Source organism: Oncorhynchus tshawytscha, linkage group LG15 (genome assembly GCF_018296145.1).
Source record: "Oncorhynchus tshawytscha isolate Ot180627B linkage group LG15, Otsh_v2.0, whole genome shotgun sequence".
Classification (NCBI taxonomy): Eukaryota; Metazoa; Chordata; class Actinopteri; order Salmoniformes; family Salmonidae; genus Oncorhynchus; species Oncorhynchus tshawytscha.
This window is the reverse complement of record NC_056443.1, coordinates 12,065,348-12,089,275: the sequence shown is the minus strand read 5'-3', so window position 1 is coordinate 12,089,275 and position 23,928 is coordinate 12,065,348. Positions and strand designations below refer to the sequence as shown.

The following is a 23,928-nucleotide window of genomic DNA, read 5'->3' as shown; positions in this document are numbered from 1 at the left end:
AGTAAAGACATCAAAACTATGAAATACCACATAAGGAGATACGTAGTAACCCCCCCCCCCAAAAAAGAAGTATTAAATCAAAATATATTTTATATTTGAGATTCTTCAAATAGCCACCCTTTGCCTTGATGACAGCTTTGCACACTCTTGGCATTCTCTCAACCAGCTTCACCTGGAATGCTTTTCCAACAGTCTTGAAGGAGTTCCCACATATGCTGAGCACCTGTTGGCTGCTTTTCCTTCACTCTGAGGCCCAACTCGTCCCAAACCATCTCAATTGGGTTGAGGTCGAGGGATTGTGAAGGCTAGGTCATCTGATGCAGCACTGCATCACTCTCCATCTTGGTCAAATAGCCCTTACACAGCCTGGACGTGTGTTGGGTCATTGTCCTGTTGAAAAACAGATGATAGTCCAACTAAGCACAAACCAGATGGGATGGCGTATCGCAGCAGAATGCTGTGGTAGCCATGCCGGTTAAGTGTGCCTTGAATTCTAAATAAAATCACAGACAGTGTCACCAGCAAAGCACCTCCACAACACCTCCTGGGGAAATACACATGCGGAGATCATCCGTTCACCCAGACCGCGTCTCACAAAGACACGGCTGTTGGAACCAAAAATCTCAGTTGGACTCAGACCAAAAGGACATATTTCCACCAGTCTAATATCCATTGTTTGTGTTTCTTGGCCCAAGAAAGTCTCTTCTTCTTATTGGTGTCCTTTAGTAGTGGTTTCTTTGCAGCAATTTGACCATTAAGGGCCTGATTCACACAGTCTCCTCTGAACAGTTGATGTTGAGATGTGTCTGTTACTTGAACTGTGAAGCATTTATTTGCACTGCAATTTCTGAGGCTGGTAACTCCACTGAACTTGTCCTCTGCAGCAAAGGTAACTCTGGGTCTTCCATTCCTGTAGCGGTCCTCATGAGTTTCATCATAGCGCTTTATGGTTTTTGCAACTGCACTTGAAGAAACGTTCAAAGTTCTTGAAATTTTCCATATTGACTGACCTTCATGTCTTAAAGTAACGGACCGTCGTTTTGCTTTTCTATTTTGAGCTGTTCTTGCCATAATAATGCTTTGGTCTTTGACCAAATAGGGCTATCTTCTGGATCTTCTACCTTGTCACAACACAACTGATTGGCTAAAACGCATTAAGGAGGAAATTCCACAAATTAACATTTAAGAAGGCACACCTTTTATTTGAAATGCATTTCAGGTGACTACCTCATGAAGTTGGTTGAGAGAACACCAATAGTATGCAAAGCTGTCATCAAGGCAAAGGGTGATTAACACTTTTTTGGTTACTACATGATTCCATATGTGGCATTTCATAGTTTTGATGTCTTCACTATTATTGTACAATGTTGAAAATAGTAAAAACAAAATAAAAACCCTTGAATGAGTAGATGTTCTAAAACTTTAGACCGGTAGTGTATATACATGTTTTAGCTGGTGGCACACACAGGCACTACGTAACATAAGGGGACAGAGGCACACCAGAGTCCCTACCTTCTCAGACCCAGACAGCTGAGAGAGAGAAACAAAACACAACGTATAGTGACAGTCACTAAAGCAAAGCCCATCTAGCACCACTAACATTACTGCCAATTGGCTGAGGAAACAAACCAGATAGCCATTGCAAACACTCAACACAGTCTCGCACACACACACACCACACCCACAACAGATCATGACATTCAGGTGACAGTGTCGAGGTAAATTAAGTAAGGGCTCAACATAAAAAAAAGGGTTAAGGCTCATCATAAGATAAAATAATTACAATGTTTGACAGTAGTTACGACAATTATTTAAAAATAAAAATCTATCCTTCAGTTGTAATAGATACTTTGGGGTTTAGTTATTTAGCATTTGGATACAGGCCAGTGTTAAGGAAGTTTGGGTTGGATAAAGAATTGGTTCCTTTCTCTATGGGGCTAAGTTATTTTTTTAAGTTGTCAGATGACAGCCTGTGTGTTATTGTATACCGTATATGCTGTGTACGTGTGTGTGGATATGTATACATGCGTATGCATTCATAAGTGCGTGTCCTCACCCGTCGGGACATTGTAGCGTTGGTCCTCTCCTTCAGCTGTGGATCAGTTGGTAGGTTGTTCCAGTCGATGTGAGGTGTGTCATATTTGTCCCTCAGCTTGGGACAGCTCTTAAACAAGAAGTCTATGATGAAGAATTTGATCCCTGCATACAGTCCTGAGAGCGAGAAAAAAAAAGTCTAATTATTATAAAAATTTAAAAAAATTGACAGTAATTTTGTAAAGTACAGTGATTGTACCAAAACATATGTTGGCATACTTTTTTATTTACACGTTTTATGTATTTCTAAAAACATGTGTCTGCTGTCAACTAAATGGCTCAGTCAGTCTCCTTCCTCTTAAAGCCTCCACAGCCACCAACAGGGAACACGCAGGAGAAGACCAATTGCTTTAGAGAGGAACAAAAATTGTGCCAAGGGACAATGCCCCGGAGCAGCAACGAGAATAAAGTGGTGTTTTTATATTGAATGTTACGTAACCATAGCATTTCACTCAGTGTGTGTGTGTGAGGGCTACAGCAGTGTGTGTATGATTGTGTGTGCATGTACTCACCAATCATGAAGCCCACAAGTTTAAAGGGCAGTATGCAGGAGGAGAGAAAGGCAACCCACAGGCTTATGTAGAGCTTCTGAGTGATCTCAGGCTGCACCCACATGAACAGGCTGAACACACACACAGAGAAACAGAGAAGGCGATAGTAAGAGGGAAACCATTTGATCAACTATTCAGACCAACTTAGAGAAAAAGTACAGAACGGTAAGACAGTGAAACGGCCATTTCTTACTTACTTCTTTATTTTCTCCAAAACATCCGCCATCTTACCAAAAAGGTTCTGTGAAAAAAGACCAACAAAATGACTTTTCCGAAAAATACAATGTCTGAATGTGGTGTGTTTGCGTGTATGTACGCGTGCTTGTGTATGGTCACTACTACTGTACCTGGGCTTTTTGTGCAACGTCAAGCACTAACTGGAACTTTTCAGACACAGTCAAGTCATCCTTTGACGGTTCCTACATGAAACAAACCCAAAATTAAAAATCAGCTCATTCCATTCCAAAAAGGTAGGAAATACGACAGGCCACTTCCTGTGAGGTCAGAGGAAGTCATGTGAAAATGGGAGGTCTCTTACTATAGGATCCGTAATATCCGGCACAATGCTCCACTGAATCCTCCAACCTCTGAAAAGGAAAAAAAAAAGGGAAGAGATCAAAATAACTGTAAAGACCTCAAAACTCTAAAGCAGGGATGGACAACTGGTGGCCCGCACCTGCGGATCAATTTCAATTCTTTTTTTTAGAACTCAGTCGGGGTCTCAACTTACTGTTGAGAGTTTGAATAATAGAATACACAACATTTGGTTGTGCATCAGAAGTTTCTCTTATGTCATTCACTCAATTAGCCCATGTCAGCTAAATTTCTTTAGATTGGTAAGTTAGTCTACCGGCCAGCTATCTACACTTGTAGTAATCGTTGTTGAATTACTGACCCATTGATTTTATAAGTCACTCAGAATTCATGCAATTCTCTCTCTCCACCCAATGGCAAAATGAGTAGAATTGCAGGAAATTAAATCTGCAACTTCAATTTTCCCTCTGCTGTCAAGAGGGCCGCTAAAAATGTTTTGTTCGCAAGGCAGGGTGGGTTACAAGGTTTCGCTTAGGGTCCCCTTAAACTAGGGATGGCTCTGACTGCATGTGTGGGTATGGATGAGGGTACAGAGACCTGCGAGCCACTGCAGTCCCCCATGGTGAGTTCAGATTTTTGGTGGGCCCCACCCCCATCAAAGTTGCCCATCCCTGCTCTAAAGGACTGTGAAAATGAGTTGCCCCACATTAAATAGGTAGGTACCGTGTAATTACATGTAATTGAGAGCAGAGTATGGATTTATTGATCCCAACTTGGTAAATATGAACAAAAATAATGAACATAAATAAATGTAAAAGTGTTGGTCCCTTGTTTCATGAGCTGAAATAATGTCCCCGAAATTGTCCTTATGCAACAAAAAAAAGCTAATTTCTTTCAAATGTTGTACATCCTTGTTAGTGAGCACGTCTCCTTTGCCAAGATAATCTATATACCTGACAGGTCGGCATATCAAGACACAGATTAAACAGTATGATAATTACACAGGTGCACCTTGTGCAGGTGTACAAAAAAGGCCACTAATATGTGCAGTTTTGTCACAACACAATGCCACAGATGTCTCAAGTTTTGAGTGAGCATACAATTGGCAAACTGACTGCAGGAATGTCCAAGCTGTTGCCAGAGAATTTCATCTTAATCCATTTCTCTACCATAAGCCGCCTCCAACGTCATTTTGGAGAATTTGGTAGTACGTCTAACCGGCCTTACAACTGCAGATCACGTGTAACCACGCCAGACCAGGACCTCCACATCACCTGCAGGATCGTCTGAGACCAGCCACATGGACAGCTGATGAAACTGGGTTTGCACAACCAAAGAATTACTGCACAAACTGTCAGACACCTTCTCAGGGAAGCTCATCTGCGTGCTCGTCGTCCTCACCAGGGTCTTGACCTGGCTACAGTTCTGCGTCGTAACGGATGCGCTCTTCGCGGATGAATCCTGGTTTCAACTGTACCTGGCAGACAGCGTGTATGGCGTTTTGTTGACAAGCGGTTTGCAGATGTCAACATTGTGAACTGAATGCGCCAGGGTGGCGGTGGGGTTATGGTAGGGGCAGGCATAAGCTACGGACAATGAACACAACTGCATTTTTGAAAATATCCCTGTTTCTTCCATGGCCATACTCAGACATGTAACCCATTGAGCATGTTTGGGATGTTCGTGAAATTGTTGCATGTTGCGTTTATATTTTGTTCAGTGCAGAGCATCTGCTCTGCTAAAAAACGCACCAAATAAGCTCCATTCATTAAAATAAGTTTAACCAACACCCACCTATTTTTGTGACTACCTGGACCTACCAATTGGTTGTAAAGTATTGAAACCAAACCATAAGGATTTGAATTAAAAGTATTTGAATAAACATGAAAAAGGTGAATGTAAGAAGCAAACCATTTCAAAATAGGCTAACATTAACCAACATATTAAACACTAAATAGGTCAGGAGCCAGACAGGGAGCCTAAGAAGGAACGAGATTGAATTATTTTGGCTATATTATTTCAATTAATTCAAGGCTATAGCCTACAAATGAATAAATTTGTGAAGCATTTGCGAGTGCTTCACAATAGGCTTAAAATCATTAGTTTATAAATTGTGACTTACTTATACAATTTAAACAAAAAAAAGCTCATTAGTGCCTTCGAATACATTTTTAGAAACATGAGTTTGGCCAGTCTATGGCTTCAGGCTCATGCAATGGTGCCTGGAGAGCCGGCCAGCAGCGGAGAATATTCTCTCCACACTTGCAGAGCCACTGGGGATGCTAAACACCCTGTTGGCCACTCGCCAGGCTGGGCAGAGATGCAGTTGTTTTTTTCTTTTTCTTTCTATATGTAGGCCTAAAAGGTTTTTAGGCTGAATAACCCAATCAAAACAAAAAGCTGCTTGAATGTGGGAATATTCCAGGCCTATTGGGCGTCACTACAGTCCCTGGTTCGAATCCAGGCTGTATCACATCCGGCCGTGATTGGGAGTCACATATGGCGGTGCACAATTGGCCCAGCATCGTCCGGGTTTGGCCGCCGTTGTAAATAAGATTTTACAATGAAGAACTGACTTGCCTAGTTAAATAAATAAATCAATGATGGCCTATTGTATAGATAGAGGTCGACCGATTAATCGGAATGGCGGATTAATTAGGGCCGATTTCAAGTTTTCATAACAATTGGAAATAGGTATTTTTGGACACCGATTTGGCCCAAAACATTTATTATTATTTTATTTTTTTACACCTTTATTTAACTAGGCAAGTCCGTTAAGAACACATTCTTATTTTCAATGACTGCCTAGGAACGGTGGATTAACTGCCTTGTTCAGGGGCAGAATGACAGATTTTTACCTTGTCAGCTCAGGGATTCAAGCTTGCAACCTTACAGTTAACTAGTCCAACACTCTAACCACCTGCTTTACATTGCACTCCACGAGGAGCCTGCCTGTTTCGCAAATGCAGTAAGAAGCCAAGGTAAGTTGCTAGCTAGAATTAAACTTATCTTATAAAAAACAATCAACCATAATCACTAGTTAACTACACATGGTTGATGATATTACTAGTTTATCCAGCATGTCCTGCGTTGCATATAATCGATGTGATAAGCATTCGCGAAAAAGGACTGTCATTGCTCCAATGTGTACCTGACCATAAACATCAATGCCTTTCTTAAAATCAATACACAGAAGTATATATTTTTAAACCTGCACATTTAGCTAAAAGAAATCCAGGTTAGCAGGCAATATTAACCAGGTGAAATTGTGTCACTTCTCTTACGTTCATTGCACGCAGAGTCAGGGTATATGCAACAGTTTGGCCCGCCTGGCTCGTTGCAAACTAATTTGCCAGAATTTTACGTAATTATGACATAACATTGAAGGTTGTGCAATGTAACAGCAATATTTAGACTGATGGATGCCACCTGTTAGATAAAATACGGAAAGGTTCCGTGTTTCACTGAAATAATAAACATTTTGTTTTCGAGATGATAGTTTCCGGATTCGACCATATTAATGACCCAAGGCTCGTATTTCTCTGTGTGTTATGTTATAATTAAGTCTATGATTTGATATTTGATAGAGCAGTCTGACTGAGCGATGGTAGGCACCAGCAGGCTTGTAAGCATTCGTTCAAACAGCACTTTCGTGCGTTTTGCCAGCAGCTCTTCGCTGTGCTTTTTATGACTTCAAGCCTATCAACTCCCGAGATTAGGCTGGTGTAACCGATGTGAAATGTCTAGCTAGTTAGCGGGGTGCGCACTAATAGCGTTTCAAACGTCACTCGCTCTGAGACTTGGAGTAGTTGTTCCCCTTGCTCTGCATGGGTAACGCTGCTTCGAGGGTGGCTGTTGTCGATGTGTTCCTGGTTCGAGCCCAGGTAGGAGCGAGGAGAGGGACGGAAGCTATACTCTTACACTGGCAATATTAAAGTGCCTATAAGAACATCCAATAGTCAAAGGTATATGAAATACAAATCGTATAGAGAGAAATAGTCCTATAATTCCTATAATAACTACAACCTAAAACTTCTTACCTGGGAATATTAAAGACTCATGTTTAAAAGGAACCACCAGCTTTCATATGTTCTCATGTTCTGAGCAAGGAACTTAAACGTTAGCCTTCTTACATAGCACATATTGCACTTGTACTTTCTTCTCCAACACTTTGTTTTTGCATTATTTAAACCAAACTGAACAGGTTTAATAATTTGAGGCTAAATTGATTTTATTGATGTATTATATTAAGTGTTCATTCAGTATTGTTGTAATTGTCATTATTACAAATACATTTTAATATAGCGGCTGATTAATCGGTATCGGCTTTTTTGGGTCCTCCATTAATCAGTATCGGCCTCTAATAGATAATAGAATGAATATGAACGAAAGTTTAACTGCTCAAATGTTTTGTTTATAAATACTTTGCTACAATGACACACGATGTTTAACACACACACACACACGTAACGGATGTGAAACGGCTAGCTTAGTTAGCGGTGGTGTGCGCTAAATAGCGTTTCAATCGGTGACGTCACTTGCTCTGAGACCTTGAAGTAGTGGTTCCCCTTGCTCTGCAAGGCCCGCGGCTTTTGTGGAGCGATGGGTAACGATGCTTCGTGAGTGTCAGTTGTTGATGTGTGCAGAGGGTCCCTGGTTCGCGCCCGGGTATGGGCGAGGAGACGGTCTAAAGTTATACACACACCTCACTCCCTTATTTTAGCATGTGCACGTAGTAAGTACACCATCATGCTTTTTGGATACATATGTCTTTTCAGACTCCACAATGATTCTTTAGTTGTGGACACTATCACCGCACTCCCTCTCTTGGTCCTCATATTTGCAAGTCACCTTGATTTAGCACCTGTGTGTTTTATCAGTTTCTTTATGAAAAAATTTAGGGAACACCATTTCCGTAGCTAAAGCAAGGGGCTATATCAGCACACAAGTAAACTACAAATGCATGCTAGGGTGAGCATGCTCGGAGCTCGTGAAGTTAACGCTGCTGGAGCAAAATTGGAGCGGGTGAGGAGGCCGACGCTCCGGCCTTTGGGAATTTCGCTCCACACTCCCGTCAAATTGGGCACGCTCCGCTACTCGCTCCAGCTCTGCTCATATACTCTGGTTCAGTGTAGCTGCATCACTCATTATCATCAATAAATGTAATATATATAAATGTGTGTGTGTGTGTGTGTGTGGTATGCTCGTCTTACTTAGCAATGAGGTAATTCAAGGAGAGCCTCAGGATGGCCAAGAAGAGGAACATGGGGATGGCCCAGCCATGCCACGCAGCATTCATGTAGATCTGAGCCCGGAGGAAACACAAACGACATTCATCATTTATATACAGTACTTAGCCTACATCCTATTTCTCACAATCAGATGTATTATACAAGTCTTCCAAATGACAAGCACTACTGAATAGAGTGGGAAATTTGGGATATTGAATGAGAGGAACTTGAAGAGACAAGCATTATAGCATGTGTCAAAGCCGTGAGATGTTTACAGTAGTCAAAAAAAAAATTCTTTTAAATTACCCTTTATTTAACTAGTCAAACTTATACAGGACAGCTCACTAAAGGGATAGTTCACCCAAGTTATAAATTAGTTTCCTTACCCTGTAAGCAGTCTATGGACACGGTATGACAGAAATCCAAGCTTTGGTTTTGTTTGCCTGGCCATGTTTCCAAATGATAACTTATTACATTTGTGGCACAACTCCATGGTACCGATATTAGCATTTTTCACACTTCATGTCTAAATCATCCTAAAGTTCCTCAAATTAATTGTGTAGCTCAATGAAGTTACTTTCAGACGGATTTGGACATGACTCACATATCCCTTTAAAAAAGACAGATCGGAGCAGTTGTACTCACTATGAAGGAAATAGCTGAGGTGTATACTGAGTGCCAGTTGGATAAGGCTGAGAGGTTCCTCATGAAGTTAGTTACCGGTCTGGCTCCTCGCTCTGAAAAAAAAAAAAAAAAAAAAAATCAGTTGTCAACCCATTGTCACACTACAACAATATCTGACAACAGTAGCTCAATGGCAGAAAGTTCTGAGTGGGTATTAATCTATAAACACTCACTGAGTCGCCTCATGTTTTCTGTTAGCCTGGAGAGAGAGAGGGGGGACATACAATGGTAGATGAAACAACATGAACTTTAGCAAGCACTTCACACAGACACCACACCGTGGGGGAACAGAATTCTCAAACATCTACTACAAAGAGCGAAATGTTTCCTGCTAGCGGAGGTGGCTACACCTCAACCCACTGATCATTCTGTTTGTGAGTCACGCAGAGGCGAGGAGGAGGAGGAAAGAATGAAGAGCTCGATCTATTTCTCTGTCCTCTCCATTCTCCCCTCTGCACAAGGTCAGCTACAATACAGCACATCCTTTATTCCTAGAGCTTTCTACCTGCACTGACAACTTTAATCCAATCCGTGGGCACTTCAAACTGTGTATGTATTTGTGTGTTTACAGTAGCTTTCTGCCTAAGGTCACAATCGGATGCGTGCTTAGCAGGAAAATGAGCCAAATCCTAGACTGAACCCAGCCAGCTTAAAGTGGAGTAAAGAGGAGCATGACATATGAGTTGCATCTCATATGTCACCATTAGGAGTTTACCCCCTAATGGTAAAGGTTAGAATTGGGGGATAGTGAAGCTGATCCTAAATCAGTGCGCCGAGGGCAATGTCTATAGCCTCAGTCAATGGCTGCAGGGAGTCGTAGTGTGGTCAAACCACCACCAGAGGGCACATACATTGTATTCACTCCCTGTGGCCAATATGCCTTACATGACCTCATATTAAACCCAGACAGGAAGGGCCTACCAGCCAATCAAATGTCTGAACATCGAACTAATGTTTCTGTGAGTGTTACATGGTTTCACACCGTTTTAAAATAGCTTACTTCCTACTGAAAACCACCCTGGTCATGTTGCTCATGCAGTGATGTGCAACATATACAGAATGTCCAGAGGTCTTCTGTCTGTATAGAATTCACATCACTACCATTAAGGTCAGGGTAGAAGACTACTACTGTTTCTGTGAGTGGTAGGGTACTGGCCATGAGGGGTGCAACAAATACACAACGTTCAGATAATGACTACTACAACACAGCCTCTCAATGTGACTGCTGTTTTCACCACCTAGACCAGTACATAGAAATAAGATTACAAGAATAGACATTGCCATTCAAAATCAATATTCCATGATGGGTGGACCCATTCATTCAGCACATCGTAGGAACACAACAATGTACCTTTTAGCACTTAGCGGTTCCTCAGCCTCCACAGTGTTCTCCTCCGGGACGAAGCGGAAGTCTTCTATGTAGACCCCCACCCTGTCGTAGAGCCATCTCCATGCCCGCAAGTACAGGGTCTCCCCCTGTGGCGGCTTGTCTTTGTCTGGAGGGGCCGAGTTGAAGATCATGTTGTCATTAGGCTTCTTTTTTTGTGTGTGGGTGTTTTATGTTATTGTATACTTGGAAGAGGACTCATGTATGCTCTTTCGTCTTTTATCTTGTTACTGAATATAAATAAACATGCATTCAAAAGACAGAAAGAGAGAGAGCGAGAACAAGAGCGAGACAGGAAGAGAGGTTACAGGCAGCACAGGTTTATAATTAGTACAATGAAGTTGCCTCCCTGTCGGATTGGCATTTCTGTTCCTAGATCTGTGCCTAGGGGCAACTTCTATAACTACTTGAAGCTGTTTATTGAAATGAAGACAGGTACAGAAGGAGATAGAGGTCTGTAGATCTCCCAGTTCAGAAGCTGCTTTAATTTAGGAGTTAAGACCCATTAACCTAAATTACACACTGAGCTCCTTGTGTCTCTCTTACAGAAACAAATTCATGTACGCACACATACACACATTCTACATTTGGTGAGGCTGCTCTAACACTGTGGGCCTGTCTGGCCTAGATTAAAAACTTAGCCCATTTCCTAAAATAAAAACACCCTTGCCAGTGTCACCAGCACCTGAAGCTACTAGACGAACAACTGGTTCTGGAACCCTAAAATAATTGATTTTCAAGAGATCCTTCTACAGCGCCTCTCCCCCAACCCACGCACACAAACAGTGTATTATTCCAGCCTGCTGACGGATAGGCTGCCTGGCAGTAATCTGTGCTCCATGCACACTAAAATATCTCTGCTAATGAGGATGTTCAGCACCCAGAAAGTGTTTTGCACTAAACACTGCTATTAAAGCTGCCTGTCCTTACTGCTGGGTTATAGTTTTAAAGTTAATGTGTGTGTGTGTGTGTGTGTGTGTGTGTGTGAGAGAGATCTGTTTCAGGAATCTATGCGTATGTCACAAGTCACAACTTAACATGAGAGCCATTCATTATTCTTGTTGGCAGAAACAAATGCCTTCTGGAACATGTGATCTTTCATGTGCCTTAAAGTTGCATGTTTAATCTGTAAATACCAATAAAATTGTTAAAATTACAAGCCTTGATTGGCTGAGATAATGAGTGGGCTAGACATGCAGAAAGAGGAGTTCAGATTGATCTGCCATATAGAACGCTGTCTATTTGGGCTGGTCAGTCTGTGTTGGTAATCCTGTCGAACACGGCTTTAAAGAAATATATGTATTGTGTAGTGGAGCTACATAAGTGTTGCTCTCCACTTTCTGGAGGATCGAGTTTTAAAATCGGTGGAATTAGAGTATGATAGAGAAAACACCTATTTCTGGATTACATCTTCAAACTTAGGGCAACAGTGGCATGGCATCCGTGACAGGGAGACGCCTCCATCATGCGCGATAGTGTGACCTTACACGTTTACCTAGCTAGCTACATGTTTTAAGCTAAAGTGTACTGTTAGCTAGCTAACGTTAGCTGGCTGGCTCCCTAGCTGACATTATTATTCGTATCCCAGAGCCATTTGCTTTGCTAGTTAGAGCCTAAATGTTAGCTAGCCAACATTGAACCTGGTTGGTTAGCGCCCAGCAGATTCATGCAGGGTAACATTAGTACAGTGGTTCTTCCTTTAATTTTTTTTTGAGCTTATGCTGCGGTCATTCGTGATAGATGGTGGCATATTGTGGTAAATTGCATCATTCTGGCAACAATGGCTGAGAATTAAATAACATGTCATAGAATTCTGCAGCACCCTGCAAGCTGTGCTGCAGTACACAGCAACTTTAAAGGAAGAACCACTATGTTCATTGCTGTTTAACTAGCTAACGTTAGATGGCTGGGTCGTTCATTACGTGATGTGTGTGATCTTACACATTGTTGACCTAGCTAGGTTCATTGTTTAACTACCTAACTAGCTAGCTAAGTCGGATGTTTACATACACTTAGGTTGGAGTCATTGAAATTTGTTTTTCAACCACTCCACAAATTTCTTGTTAATAAACTATAGTTTTGGCAAGTCGGTTAGGATATCTACTTCGTGCATGACACAAGTAACTTTTTCCAACAATTGTTTATTTCACTTATAACTCACTGTATCACAATTCCAGTGGGTCAGAAGTTTACATACACCAAGTTGACTGTGCCTTTAAACAGCTTGGAAAATTCCAGAAAACAATGTCATGACATTAGTAGCAGCTAATTGACACCATTTGGGTCAATTGGAGGTGTACCTGTGGATGTATTTCAAGGCTTACCTTCAAACTCAGTGCCTCTTTGCTTGACATCATGGGAAAATCAAAATAAATCAGCCAAGACCTCAGGAAAAAAATTGTAGACCTCCACAATTCTGGTACATCCTTTGGGAGCAATTTCCAAATGCCTGAAGGTACCACGTTCAACTGGACAAACAATAGTATGCAAGTATAAACACCATTTGACCACGCAGCCGTCATACCGCTCAAGAAGGAGACGCGTTCTGTCTTCTAGAGATGAACGTACTATGGTGCGAAAAGTGTAAATCAATCCCAGAACAGCAGCAAAGGACCTTGTGAAAATGCTGGAGGAAACAGGTACAAAAGTATCTATATCCACAGTAAAACGAGTCATATAACCTGAAAGGCCGCTCAGCAAGGAAGAAGCCACTGCTCCAAAACCACACTACAGTTTGCAACTGCACATGGGGACAAATATCGTACTTTTTGGAGAAATGTCCTCTGGTCTGATGAAACAAAAATAGAACTGTATGGCCATAATGATCATCGTTATGTTTGGAGGAAAAAGGGGGAGGCTTGCAAGCCAAAGAACACCATCCCGACCGTGAAGCACAGGGGTGGCAGCATCATGTTGTGGGTGCTTTGCTGCAGGAGGGACTGGTACACTTCACAAAATAGATGGCATCATGAGGGAGGAAAATTATGTGGATATATTGAAGCAACATCTCAAGACATCAGTCAATAAGTTAAAGCTTGATTGCAAATGGGTCATGACCCCAAGCATACTTCCAAAGTTGTAGCAAAATGGCTCAAGGACAAAGTCAAGGTATTGGAGTGGCCATCACAAAGCCCTGACCTCAATCCTATAGAAAATTTGTGGGCAGAACTGAAGAAGCATGTGTGAGCAAGGAGGCCTACAAACCTGACTCAGTTACACCAGCTCTGTCAGGAGGAATGGGTCAAAATTCACCCAATTTATTGTGGGAGGCTAACCAAAACGTTTCACCCAAGTTAAACAATTTAAGTTAAGAAATTTAAAGGCAATGCTACCAAATACTAATTGAGTGTATGTAAACTTCTGACCCACTGGGAATGTGATGAAAGAAATAAAAGATTCTCTAATATTATTCTGACGTTTCACATTCTTAAAATAAAGTGGTGATCCTAACTGACCTAAAACAGGGATTTTTTACTAGGATTAAATGTCAGGAATTGTGAAAAACTGAGTTTAATTGTGCTAATTTAATTGACACTTTAATTTGGCTAAGGCGTATGTAAACTTCCGACTTCAACTGTACATGTCTTAAGCTAAAGTGTACAACACCCGTTGAACATGGCCGGTGTCAGTAAACAAATCATTGGACAGAGCGTAGACAAAGAAGAGCTCTTCAATCGAAACGAAAACATTCATCGGCCATTTTCTCAAAAGTGAGTTTACAAGTTTATTAACTTTCAACGCAGAATTACTTTCCCATTGTTCCTCAAAAATGCAGTGTATGACATACCATTTTGTAGTGCTTTACTTTTATCCAATGTAAAAAACACAATTTCAAATTTTGCTACATAAGATCGAATCCTGGTGGTGAGTCACATATGTGAAATCCCCCATGGAGAAAATAGATTCCCCAACATCCTGAAGCCCCCCCACAGGGTTATTACAGTCTTTCAAGAATAGTCATCCCTACACACTCCCACTGTAAAACACACACATCCACTTATCCCAGTCCCTAAAGTGTCAGAGCAAATGTCGGTTCCTCCCCCTGTTCTGTCTCCTGTCCTTTTCCCTTCAGCTCTACAGTCCCACCAGACTCCCACTGGCTTCAACCTAACTCCTGAATGCCTTCCCACAGTCTCTCAGTCACTAGCTGCCCTGTGGCCCTACAAACCCTTTTATTTCAGTGATCTATGAGAGTTACTGCGATTTCTAACAAAGGTTTCTTCTGACCCAAAGCTTGAAAGCTTAGCTCGTTAAAATACAGAATCTGGCATCTGATTTAAGTGACTTTTCTACAGATTATTCCCTTATCCTTTTCAGTCTTTGCAGATCTGAAGGACTGGGATAGGTGTGAGCAGTATCAATCCGGTCTCTTCAATTCCATAAACAGTAAAGGTAGGGGCAGTTTTTGGTGTATACTAATCAGCAGTCATAGGTGTTACGCCACAGTCCACTTTCTGCCTTGCTTACCTCCGTCTTTGCCATTGGCAGCAGGCGTTGGAGACGGGGGTTTACGGGCAGGCTGTGGTGGCGAGTCTTCCAAACTGATAGAAGTATAGAAAAAAAGGAGAGGAGAAAGAGTGAGTCTTTGCAACACTATGTAAACAAACATTCATGGGCTTTATGCACCCCAAGATTTTGGTTATTTGATGTGTAATGTGTCTTCATGCCCCCACTATGGCCTTGTGGACCTTACTGTACGACCAAGGAGACATTCCACACGGTGTCCTTCTGGCAGGAGCTAAAATGCCACTGAAATCCATTCTGAGTAGACAGGGTGAACCCGAAGCTTTTACTTAAAAGGAAAATTCCACCCCCCCCAAAAAACGCTATTTTGGTATTTGCAGCATTTCTGTATTTTGAAAGTTATACATGTTAAACTTGATTGTTGACATGCAAAACATGTTTGGGACTATATCAACAATGGACTAATGAAACAAATACCAAAATATAGTTTTGGGATACAGAAGTGAACGTCCCAAGACTAACATAACTGCTGCGTCATGCTCTGCGCTCTGATATAGAAGCGAGTGATTTGGTTATGACACACATGACACACTACAGTGAGCACACACGCGGTCCTTGAGGACTTCCCTGCCATGTGCCAAACAAGCTGCAGCTATTTATACCCGCTGCAGCCCAGGGTGATCCACCCCACCAAAGGACCCCTCACTGGGATAGGCAGGATGGTAGGCATGGAGTAGAGTGTTGCAGCACTGAAGGCAGCACAGACAGACAGAGTGAAGTGACTAACTAAGTGTTCTCTAAGCAAGCAACACTTAGAGAATGAGACAACACACATTGTTCCCCTCACTCTCTCCATCACACACCTGGATTTTAGCACCTCGTTCATCCTCAGTTCGAGGTCGAGCCTCTTCCCTCGCTCTCTCTCCAGCTCTTCCTTCATCTTCTCCACATTGGTTTCCTCTCGTAGCTTCCTCAACTCCTCTTCTGAAAAACACACACACACACACCTGGTATCATCGCAATTCAACGGCTCAAGCATGAGACGTATGTGGCAGGGTCTACAGTCAATCACGGATTACAAAAAGAAAACCAGCCCAGTCGGACATCGACGTCTTGCTCCCAGACAAATTAAACAACTTCTTTGCTCGCGTTGAGGACAATATAGTGCCACTGACACGGCCCGCTACCAAAGCCTGTGGGCTCTCCTTCTCCATGGCCAACGTGAGTAAAACATTTAAACGTGTTAACCCTCGCAAGGCTGCCGGCCCAGAAGGCATGCCTAGCCGCGTCCTCAGAGCATGTGCAGACTAGCTGGCTGGTGTGTTCACAGACATAATCAACCAATCCCTATCTGCTGTCCCCACATGCTTCAAGATGGCCACCATTGTTCCTGTTCCCAAGAAAGCGAAGGTAACTGAACTAAATGACTATCGCCCCCGTAGCACTCACTTGTCATCATGAAGTGCTTTGAGAGACTAGTCAAGGATCATATCACCTCCACCCCACCTGACACCCATTCAAATTTGCTTACCACCCCAATAGGTCCACTAACGATGCAATCGCCATCACACTGCACTATCCCATCTGGACAAGAAGAATACCTATGTAAGAATGCTGTTCACTGACTACAACTCAGTTTTTAACACCATAGTACCCTCCAAACTCGTCATTAAGCTCAAGACCCTGGGTCTGAGGGGCCACCCCCAGGTGGTGAAGGTAGGAAACAACATCTCCAACCTGCTGAACCTCAACACTGAGGCCCCACAAGGGTGCATTCTCAGCCCTCTCCTGTAATCCCTGTTCACCCATGACTACGTGGCCATGCACGCCTCCAACTCAATCATCAAGTTTTGCAGACAACAAAAGTGGTAGGCCTGATTACCAACAATGACAAGACAACATACAGGGAGGAGGTGAGGGCCCTCGGAGTGTGGTGTCAGGAAAATAACCTCTCACTCAACATCAACAAAAAGGAGATGATCGTGGACTACAGGAAACAGCAGGGTGAGCACCCCCCAATCCATGGGACAGTAGTGGAAAAGGTGTCAAGTTAAGTTCCTCGGCGTACACATCACGGACAAACTGAAATGGTCCACCCACAGTTACACAGACATCACTAACATAGAGAGCCTGCTGCCAACCTAGACTCAAATCTCTGGCCACTTAAATAAATGGACTTAATAAAAGGTATCACTAGTCACTTTAAATAACACCACTTTAATAATGTTTACATTTCCTACATTACTCATCTCATATGTATATACTGTATTCTATACCATCTACTGCATCTTGCCTATAGGGCACGCCATCGCTCATCCATACATTTATATGTACATATTCTATTCATCCCATTACATGTGTGTAAGGTAGTCGTGGATTTTTTAGATTACTTCTTAGTTATTACTGCATAGTCAGAACTAGAAGCACAAGCATTTCGCTCCACTCGCATTAACATCTGCTAACCATGTGACCAATAAAATTTGATGATGATCATCATCAGATTTCTTTACCCCCTTTGTTAATGCACATAGACTGATGTGTCTTCTGGAATCTGTGTGTCTTTGCTCAAGACCTGGTAAAAAATAAAAAATGAAAACCCAAACCTTTGAGATGTTCCGGATCACATTGTCACATCTTTACAAGGGGCCGTTTCAGAATAATAACTGTGTTATTCTGGTAGCTTCTGTGCTGTGATACAATTTCAACCCCTGCAGACTGCAGTACAGAATGATAATCACGGGATGAGATCGTGATCCTCTTACATTGTCCCACTTGGCTCCTTTCACTGCTCTGCCCTGTACAGAGCCACAAAGGTTACAGAGTGATCGAGGTGCTAAGAGGCTGGTCACTAGTCAATACACACCTGACAGACGAGAGGAGACTCTGGTAATTGTTTCACTAAACGTCTCGTTTCTTTCTCGTTTCCTCACTTTTTTCTTTGTCTCTCTCATCCTCTGCTTTTCTTACTGACCACTTTCCCCTCCTTCCCCCTCTCCTCGCCTGGCTGACTCCAGTAGTGTCAGGTGTCATCGGGTGACTGGGCAGACCATGCCTCCTCTTAGCCCCACACCGGAGCTCAACACAGTGTTCCTGCTCACCTTTTGTCCCTGCACACACAACCACAGAGTCTCATGAATACTGGAAGAGAGAGAGGGCAGCTCCTCTCACAACCTCACACAGACTGGAGGCACATGGTAAATGAACAGCTACACAAAACGACACCGGATTCAAAACATAAGAGTTTATCAATTTCAATTATTCAAAATTACACTGGACAGAGGAAGATGCGGGGGGGGGTGTTATGGACAGACAAATCTAAGTTTGAGGTGTTTGGATCACAAAGAAGAACATTTGTGAGACGCAGAAAAAAAATGAAAAGATGCTGGAGGAGTGCGTGACGCCCTCTGTCAAGCATGGTGGAGGCAATGTGTGATGGTCTGGGGGTGCTTTGGTGGTGGTAAAATGGGAGATTTGTACAGGGTAAAAGGGACATTGAAGGAGGAAGGCTATCACTCCATTTTGCAACGCCATGCCATACCCTGTGCTTAATTGGAGCCAATTTCCTCCAATTTCCTGACCCAAAGCACAGCTCCAAACTATGCAATAACTATTTAGGGAAGAAGCAGTCAGCTGATATTCTGTCTATAATGGTGGCCAGCACAATCACCGGATCTCAATGCTAATCGAGATGTTGTGGGAGCAGCTTGACTGTATGGTACGTAAGAAGTGCCCATCAAGCCAATCCAACTTGTGGGAGGTGCTTCAGGAAGCATAGGGTGAATCTCTTCAGATTACCTCAACAAATTGACAACTAGAATGCCAAAGGTCTGCAAGGCTGTAATTGCTGCAAAAGCAAAGTTCGAATGACACAATTCTTTCAATTAAAAATCATTATAACCTTGTCAATGTCTTGACTATATTTCCTATTAATTTTGCAACTCATTTCATGTATGTTTTCACAGAAACCAAGGACATTTCTAAGTGACCCCAAACTTTTGAACGGTAGTGTGTGTGTGTGCGTATATATATATATATCTCAATTTGCAATATAAAAAAAAAGATTTTAAAAAGGACTGGAGGAGAGGACGAGATGAGCAAGATCCAGTCCATCTGGGAATCAAAGTTGTCAGTTGAAAACAATAGAAGCCATACTCTTTGTTCGGGAGCAACAGAGCTAAGTGAGGGGATCCACCGTCCTTATACAAATGGTAAAAAATGGTAGGGTAAACACTGCCATACTGTAGATCAATGCTGAGGTGACTGTTGTCAAAATGAATATCAGTGATAAAAATAGGTGGCCAAACGCTGATCGGCATTCGCGGTGAGTCAAGTAACGCTCCCCATATTTTCAATGCAATTTGATTTTTCGTTAAAAAAAAGTTGTAGAAACAGTGTTTACCCCTCACTACACCACTGTCTGTTGTTGTGCGTAGGCTCACCACTCATGGTACTTATTGTCTATGAGAATGTCAATTACAGTAAAGAAACACAGCTCAACAGCCTGTGGAACTAACATCCATTATAAATGACTATCCACATCACAACACTAGTCTCCATACAAGTACTACATTGAGTCATTTATAATGTCCCGTCACTCACACCAGTCACAACTCAGTGGTTGACTTCATGCTATAAGCTACACACAAATTAATGCACCCCCCCCCCCCAATATAGATATTGGTATTACTTTACTCCACAGCCTTTGATCAGTCTCTCTCTTAATAGTGCTGCGCCAAAAAAACATGCCGATACTAATGTACTATCTTATTCTGAGTCGACTATGTACTGAAGCAACCTTACATGGCAATCATGCTAGCCTGTACAGTGTGATTAGACACAGTCACCAGGATCACTCTCAGATCCCAAAACAGCACTGCGACACTAGGGGTCAAAAATCAAACAGAACAAAATCAGGAGGAGAAGAAAAAAAAAAAGTAGTAAGTACACCGATCAGTAGATGTCCACCCGGTGAATGCATGTTGAGAGAAGAAGGGGGGGTAGCGGGAGAAAGGTTGACAAAGAACGAAAGAGATTGAGAGAGAGAGAGAAAGAGAGAGCAGCTACTCCCACCTGTAGGGCTACATGTATAATTCAGTTTCCTCTACCACCATCTCCTTAATTATCTACCATAGGAGATTTATACTACCGCAGTGTCACTCTTCTCTCTCTCCATCACTCTCGTTTCTACCGGTTACCCCTCAAACATAATAACCTTTGATTAGAGCAAAGATTTCGCTCCAAACAATCAATTGGAAACATGATTGTCATCTTAATAAATATTTTTTTTAAAGGAACAATTTCAAAGATTTTACAGAGTTACAGTTCATGTAAAAAAGAAAATCAATTGAAATGACTAGGAATACAGATACTACGGATCTGTTGGTCACAGATACCTTAAAAACAAAACGTAGAGGCATGGATCAGAAAACAAGAGAGCATCTGTTGCGACCACCTATTTGCCTAATGCAGCGCGACACATCTCTTTCGCATAGAGTTGATCAGGCTGTTGATTGTAGCTTGTGGAATGTTGTCCCACTCCTCTTCAATGACCATGCGAAGTTGCTGGACATTGGTGGGAACTGGAGCACGCTGTTGCACATGTCGACCCAGAGCATCCCAAACATGCTCAACGGGTGACATGTCTGGCCATGGAATAACTAGGAAATGTTCAGTTTCAGGAATTGTGTACAGATCCTTGTGACACGGGGCAGTGCATTATCATGCTGAAACATGAGGTGATGGCGGTGGATGAATGGCACAACAATGGGCCTCAGAATCTCATCACGACATTCAAATTGCCATCAATAAAAAGCAATTGCGTTCACTGTCTGTAGCTTATGCCTGCCCTTACCATAACCCCACCATGGGGCACTCTGTTCACATCTGCAAACCACTTGCCAACACAACAGTGTGGGGTACAGAGATGAGGTAGTCATTCCAAAATCATGTTAAAACATTATTATTGCAAACAGAGTGAGTCCATGCAACTTATGTGATTTGCTAAGCAAATGTTTACTTCTGAACGTATTGAGCCTTACCATTACAAAGGGGTTGAATACTTATTGCCGTCTGCCATCTTCCCAGCACATTTGAAACTATCTGTGAAGAGCACACTTCTCCAGCATGCCAGTGGCCATTTGGCCGATTGCAGTCGGGTCAATTCCCTGGTGAGGATGACGAGCATGAAGATGAGCTTCCCTGAGACGATTGACAGTTTGTGCATAAATTCTTCGGTTGTGCAAAACCACAGTTTCATCAGCTCCCCGGTTGGCTGGTCTCAGACGGCCCCACAGGTCCTGGGCTGGCATAGTTACACGAGGTCTGCGGTTGTAAGGCAGGTTGGACATACTGCCAAATTCTCTAAAACAGTATTGGAGCCAGCTTATGGTAAAGAAATTAACATTACATTCTCTGACAACAGCTCCGATGGACATTCCTGCAGTCAGCATGCCAATTGCACGCTCCCTCAAAACTTAAGACATCTGTGGCATTGTGCTGTGTGACAAAAATGCACATTTTAGAGTGGCCTTTTAATGTCCCCAGTCCCCATTCTGTTTAATCAGCTTCTTGATATGCCACACCGGTCAGATGGATGGATTATCTTGGCAAAAAGGAGAAATGCTCAATAACAGGGACGTAAACACATTTGTGCACCAATTTTGAGAGAAATAACCTTTTCGTGCATTTGGAACATTTCTGGGATCTTTCATTTCAGCTCATGAAACAAGGGACCAACACTTTACATGTCGCGTTTATATTTTTGTTCAGTAGAAGTATGTGTGGATGGAGGGTAGGTCACGATAGGGTCGGCATGTAGCGTGACGGTTAAGAATGTTGGGACATTAACCGAAAGGTTGCTGGATAGAATCCCAGAGCAGACGTTAAGGGACACCGGTCCGGTAAAAATTACTGCAACCAAATCATGTGGTCATCAACTGAAAGTTAGTTGCACCAGTGCCACCCGTGGAAAAAGTTGGTCTCGACTAGAGCCCTGCGTGGTATAAGTAGCTTAGTTGTGACCTCGTGCTAAGTGCCAGAGAATGCCTGTAACCCTATTAGACACCAGCTGACAGGACAGAGAGGCAGGCTAGGTAATAAGAGAGAAGCATGCTGGGTAATGTAACAGAAAGGCCTCCGTCCCTCTCCCCATGCTTGTGTAATGGGTATTGAATGATTGGAGTAATCAGGCAGAGCCAGTTACACTGTCACTCTTCATCCCGTCATCGAGGTGGACCCGACACTGGGCCTGCCTGACCTATGCCCCCACCCACTCTACCCCCCTAAACATCTAAGGTCGCTCATCAACCGAGGATGCTTTTACATCCACTCTCCCCATTCCACCCCTTCCTTGTGGGCATGAAACAAGTTAAAAATAAAATGTAAAAATATGTTGGGCTTTATTGTTTATTTGTATAGGTTGGACTTTAAGATTCTTTACAGAGTCAAGTATATTTGGGGGGCTCGGGGGGTGCCCGAGTGGCACAGAGGTCTAAGGCACTGCATCTCAGTGCAAGCGGCGTCACTGTAGTCCCTGGTTTTAATCCAAGCTGCATCACATCCGGCCGTGATTGCGAGTCCCATAGGGCAGCGCACAATTGGCCCAGCATCTTCCAGGTTTGGCCGGGGTAGGCCGTCACTGTAAATAAGAATTTGTTCTTGACTGACTTGCCTAGTTAAATAAAAAGGTTCAATTAAAAAACCTCAATTACTACTTGACTAGCATCATTCGCTCTCACTGTCAATAATTCTAAATGTTCTAACAGTGACTGGGGCGATTGCCATCTACAGTGGGGCAAAAAGGTATTTAGTCAGCCACCAATTGTGGAAGTTCTCCCACTTAAAAAGAAGAGAGGCCTGTAATGTTCATCATAGGTACACTTCAACTATGACAGACAAAATGAGAAAAAAAATCCAGAAAATCACATTGTAAGATTTTTTATGAATTTATTTGAAAATGATGGTGGAAAATAATTGTCCGTCATCTTGAACTTCCATTTTCTAATAATTGCGCCAAAGGTTGTTGCCTTCTCACCAAGCTGCTTGCCTATTGTCCTGTAGCCCATCCCAGCCTTGTGCAGGTCTACAATTTTATCCCTGATGTCCTTACACAGCTCTCTGGTCTTGGCCATTGTGGAGAGGTTGGAGTCTATTTGATTGAGTGTGTGGACAGGTGTCTTTTATACAGGTAACGAGTTCAAACAGGTGCAGTTAATACAGGTAATGAGTGGAGAACAGGAGGGCTTCTTAAAGAAAAACTAACAGGTCTGTGAGAGCCGGAATTCTTACTGGTTGGTAGGTGATCAAATACTTTATGTCATGCAATATAATGCTAATTAATTACTTAAAAATCATACAATGTGATTTTCTGGATGATAAAAATTACAGACCTCTACATGCTCTAAGTAGGAAAACCTGCAAAATCGGCAGTGTATCAAATACTTGTTCTCCCCACTGTATATCCCTTAAACAATGTAAACTACGCCTTGGTCCAATTATTGCTCTCACAATTTCTATTTGGCACAAAATTGAAAAACAATGTAACTGGGAATCAAAATGGCATGCTATGCTCCAATATTTCACAATAATGCCTTGCGAACTGGAGGGCAGCCTCCAGTTGGAATCTGTACCCTTGCCGAAATCATGGACATAATGATTTTAGAACATTCCAAGATTTTAAAGACCCCTATAAACAGAGTATATCAAACATTAGGAACACCTTCCTAATATTGCGTTGTACCCCCTCTCCTTTTGCCCTCAGAAAGGCCTCAATTCGTGCATGGAAAATGTGTCAAAAGTGTTCCACAGGGATGCTGGCCCATGTTGACTCCAGTGCTTCCTACAGTTGTCAAATTGGCTGGATGTCCTTTGGGTGGTGGACCATTTTTGATACACAGGGGCAACAGTTGAGTGTGAAAAACCAAGCAGTGTTGCAGTTCTTGACAAGCCGGTGAGCCTGGCACTTACCATACCCCGTTCAAGGGCA

General features: G+C 42.5%; 1 protein-coding gene across 6 annotated transcripts in view; it reads right to left on the bottom strand.

The window, feature by feature from the left end:
• gramd4a (GRAM domain containing 4a) overlaps positions 1-23,928 on the bottom strand; it is a 73,790-nt gene that overhangs the window by 5,597 nt on the left and 44,265 nt on the right. For 5 of the 6 annotated variants that reach the window (XM_024373139.2, XM_042298173.1, XM_024373141.2 and 2 more), the window contains 12 exons: positions 15,809-15,929; positions 14,949-15,022; positions 10,446-10,590; positions 9,268-9,293; positions 9,056-9,147; positions 8,393-8,484; positions 3,184-3,232; positions 2,993-3,064; positions 2,843-2,886; positions 2,607-2,716; positions 2,057-2,211; positions 1,513-1,530 (listed from right to left, as the gene is read on the bottom strand). In XM_024373139.2, the coding sequence (XP_024228907.1) occupies positions 1,513-1,530; positions 2,057-2,211; positions 2,607-2,716; positions 2,843-2,886; positions 2,993-3,064; positions 3,184-3,232; positions 8,393-8,484; positions 9,056-9,147; positions 9,268-9,293; positions 10,446-10,590; positions 14,949-15,022; positions 15,809-15,929 (998 nt within the window). The remainder of the gene's footprint in view (positions 1-1,512; positions 1,531-2,056; positions 2,212-2,606; positions 2,717-2,842; positions 2,887-2,992; positions 3,065-3,183; positions 3,233-8,392; positions 8,485-9,055; positions 9,148-9,267; positions 9,294-10,445; positions 10,591-14,948; positions 15,023-15,808; positions 15,930-23,928) is intronic. The other variant, XM_024373140.2, reaches the window with a different exon arrangement.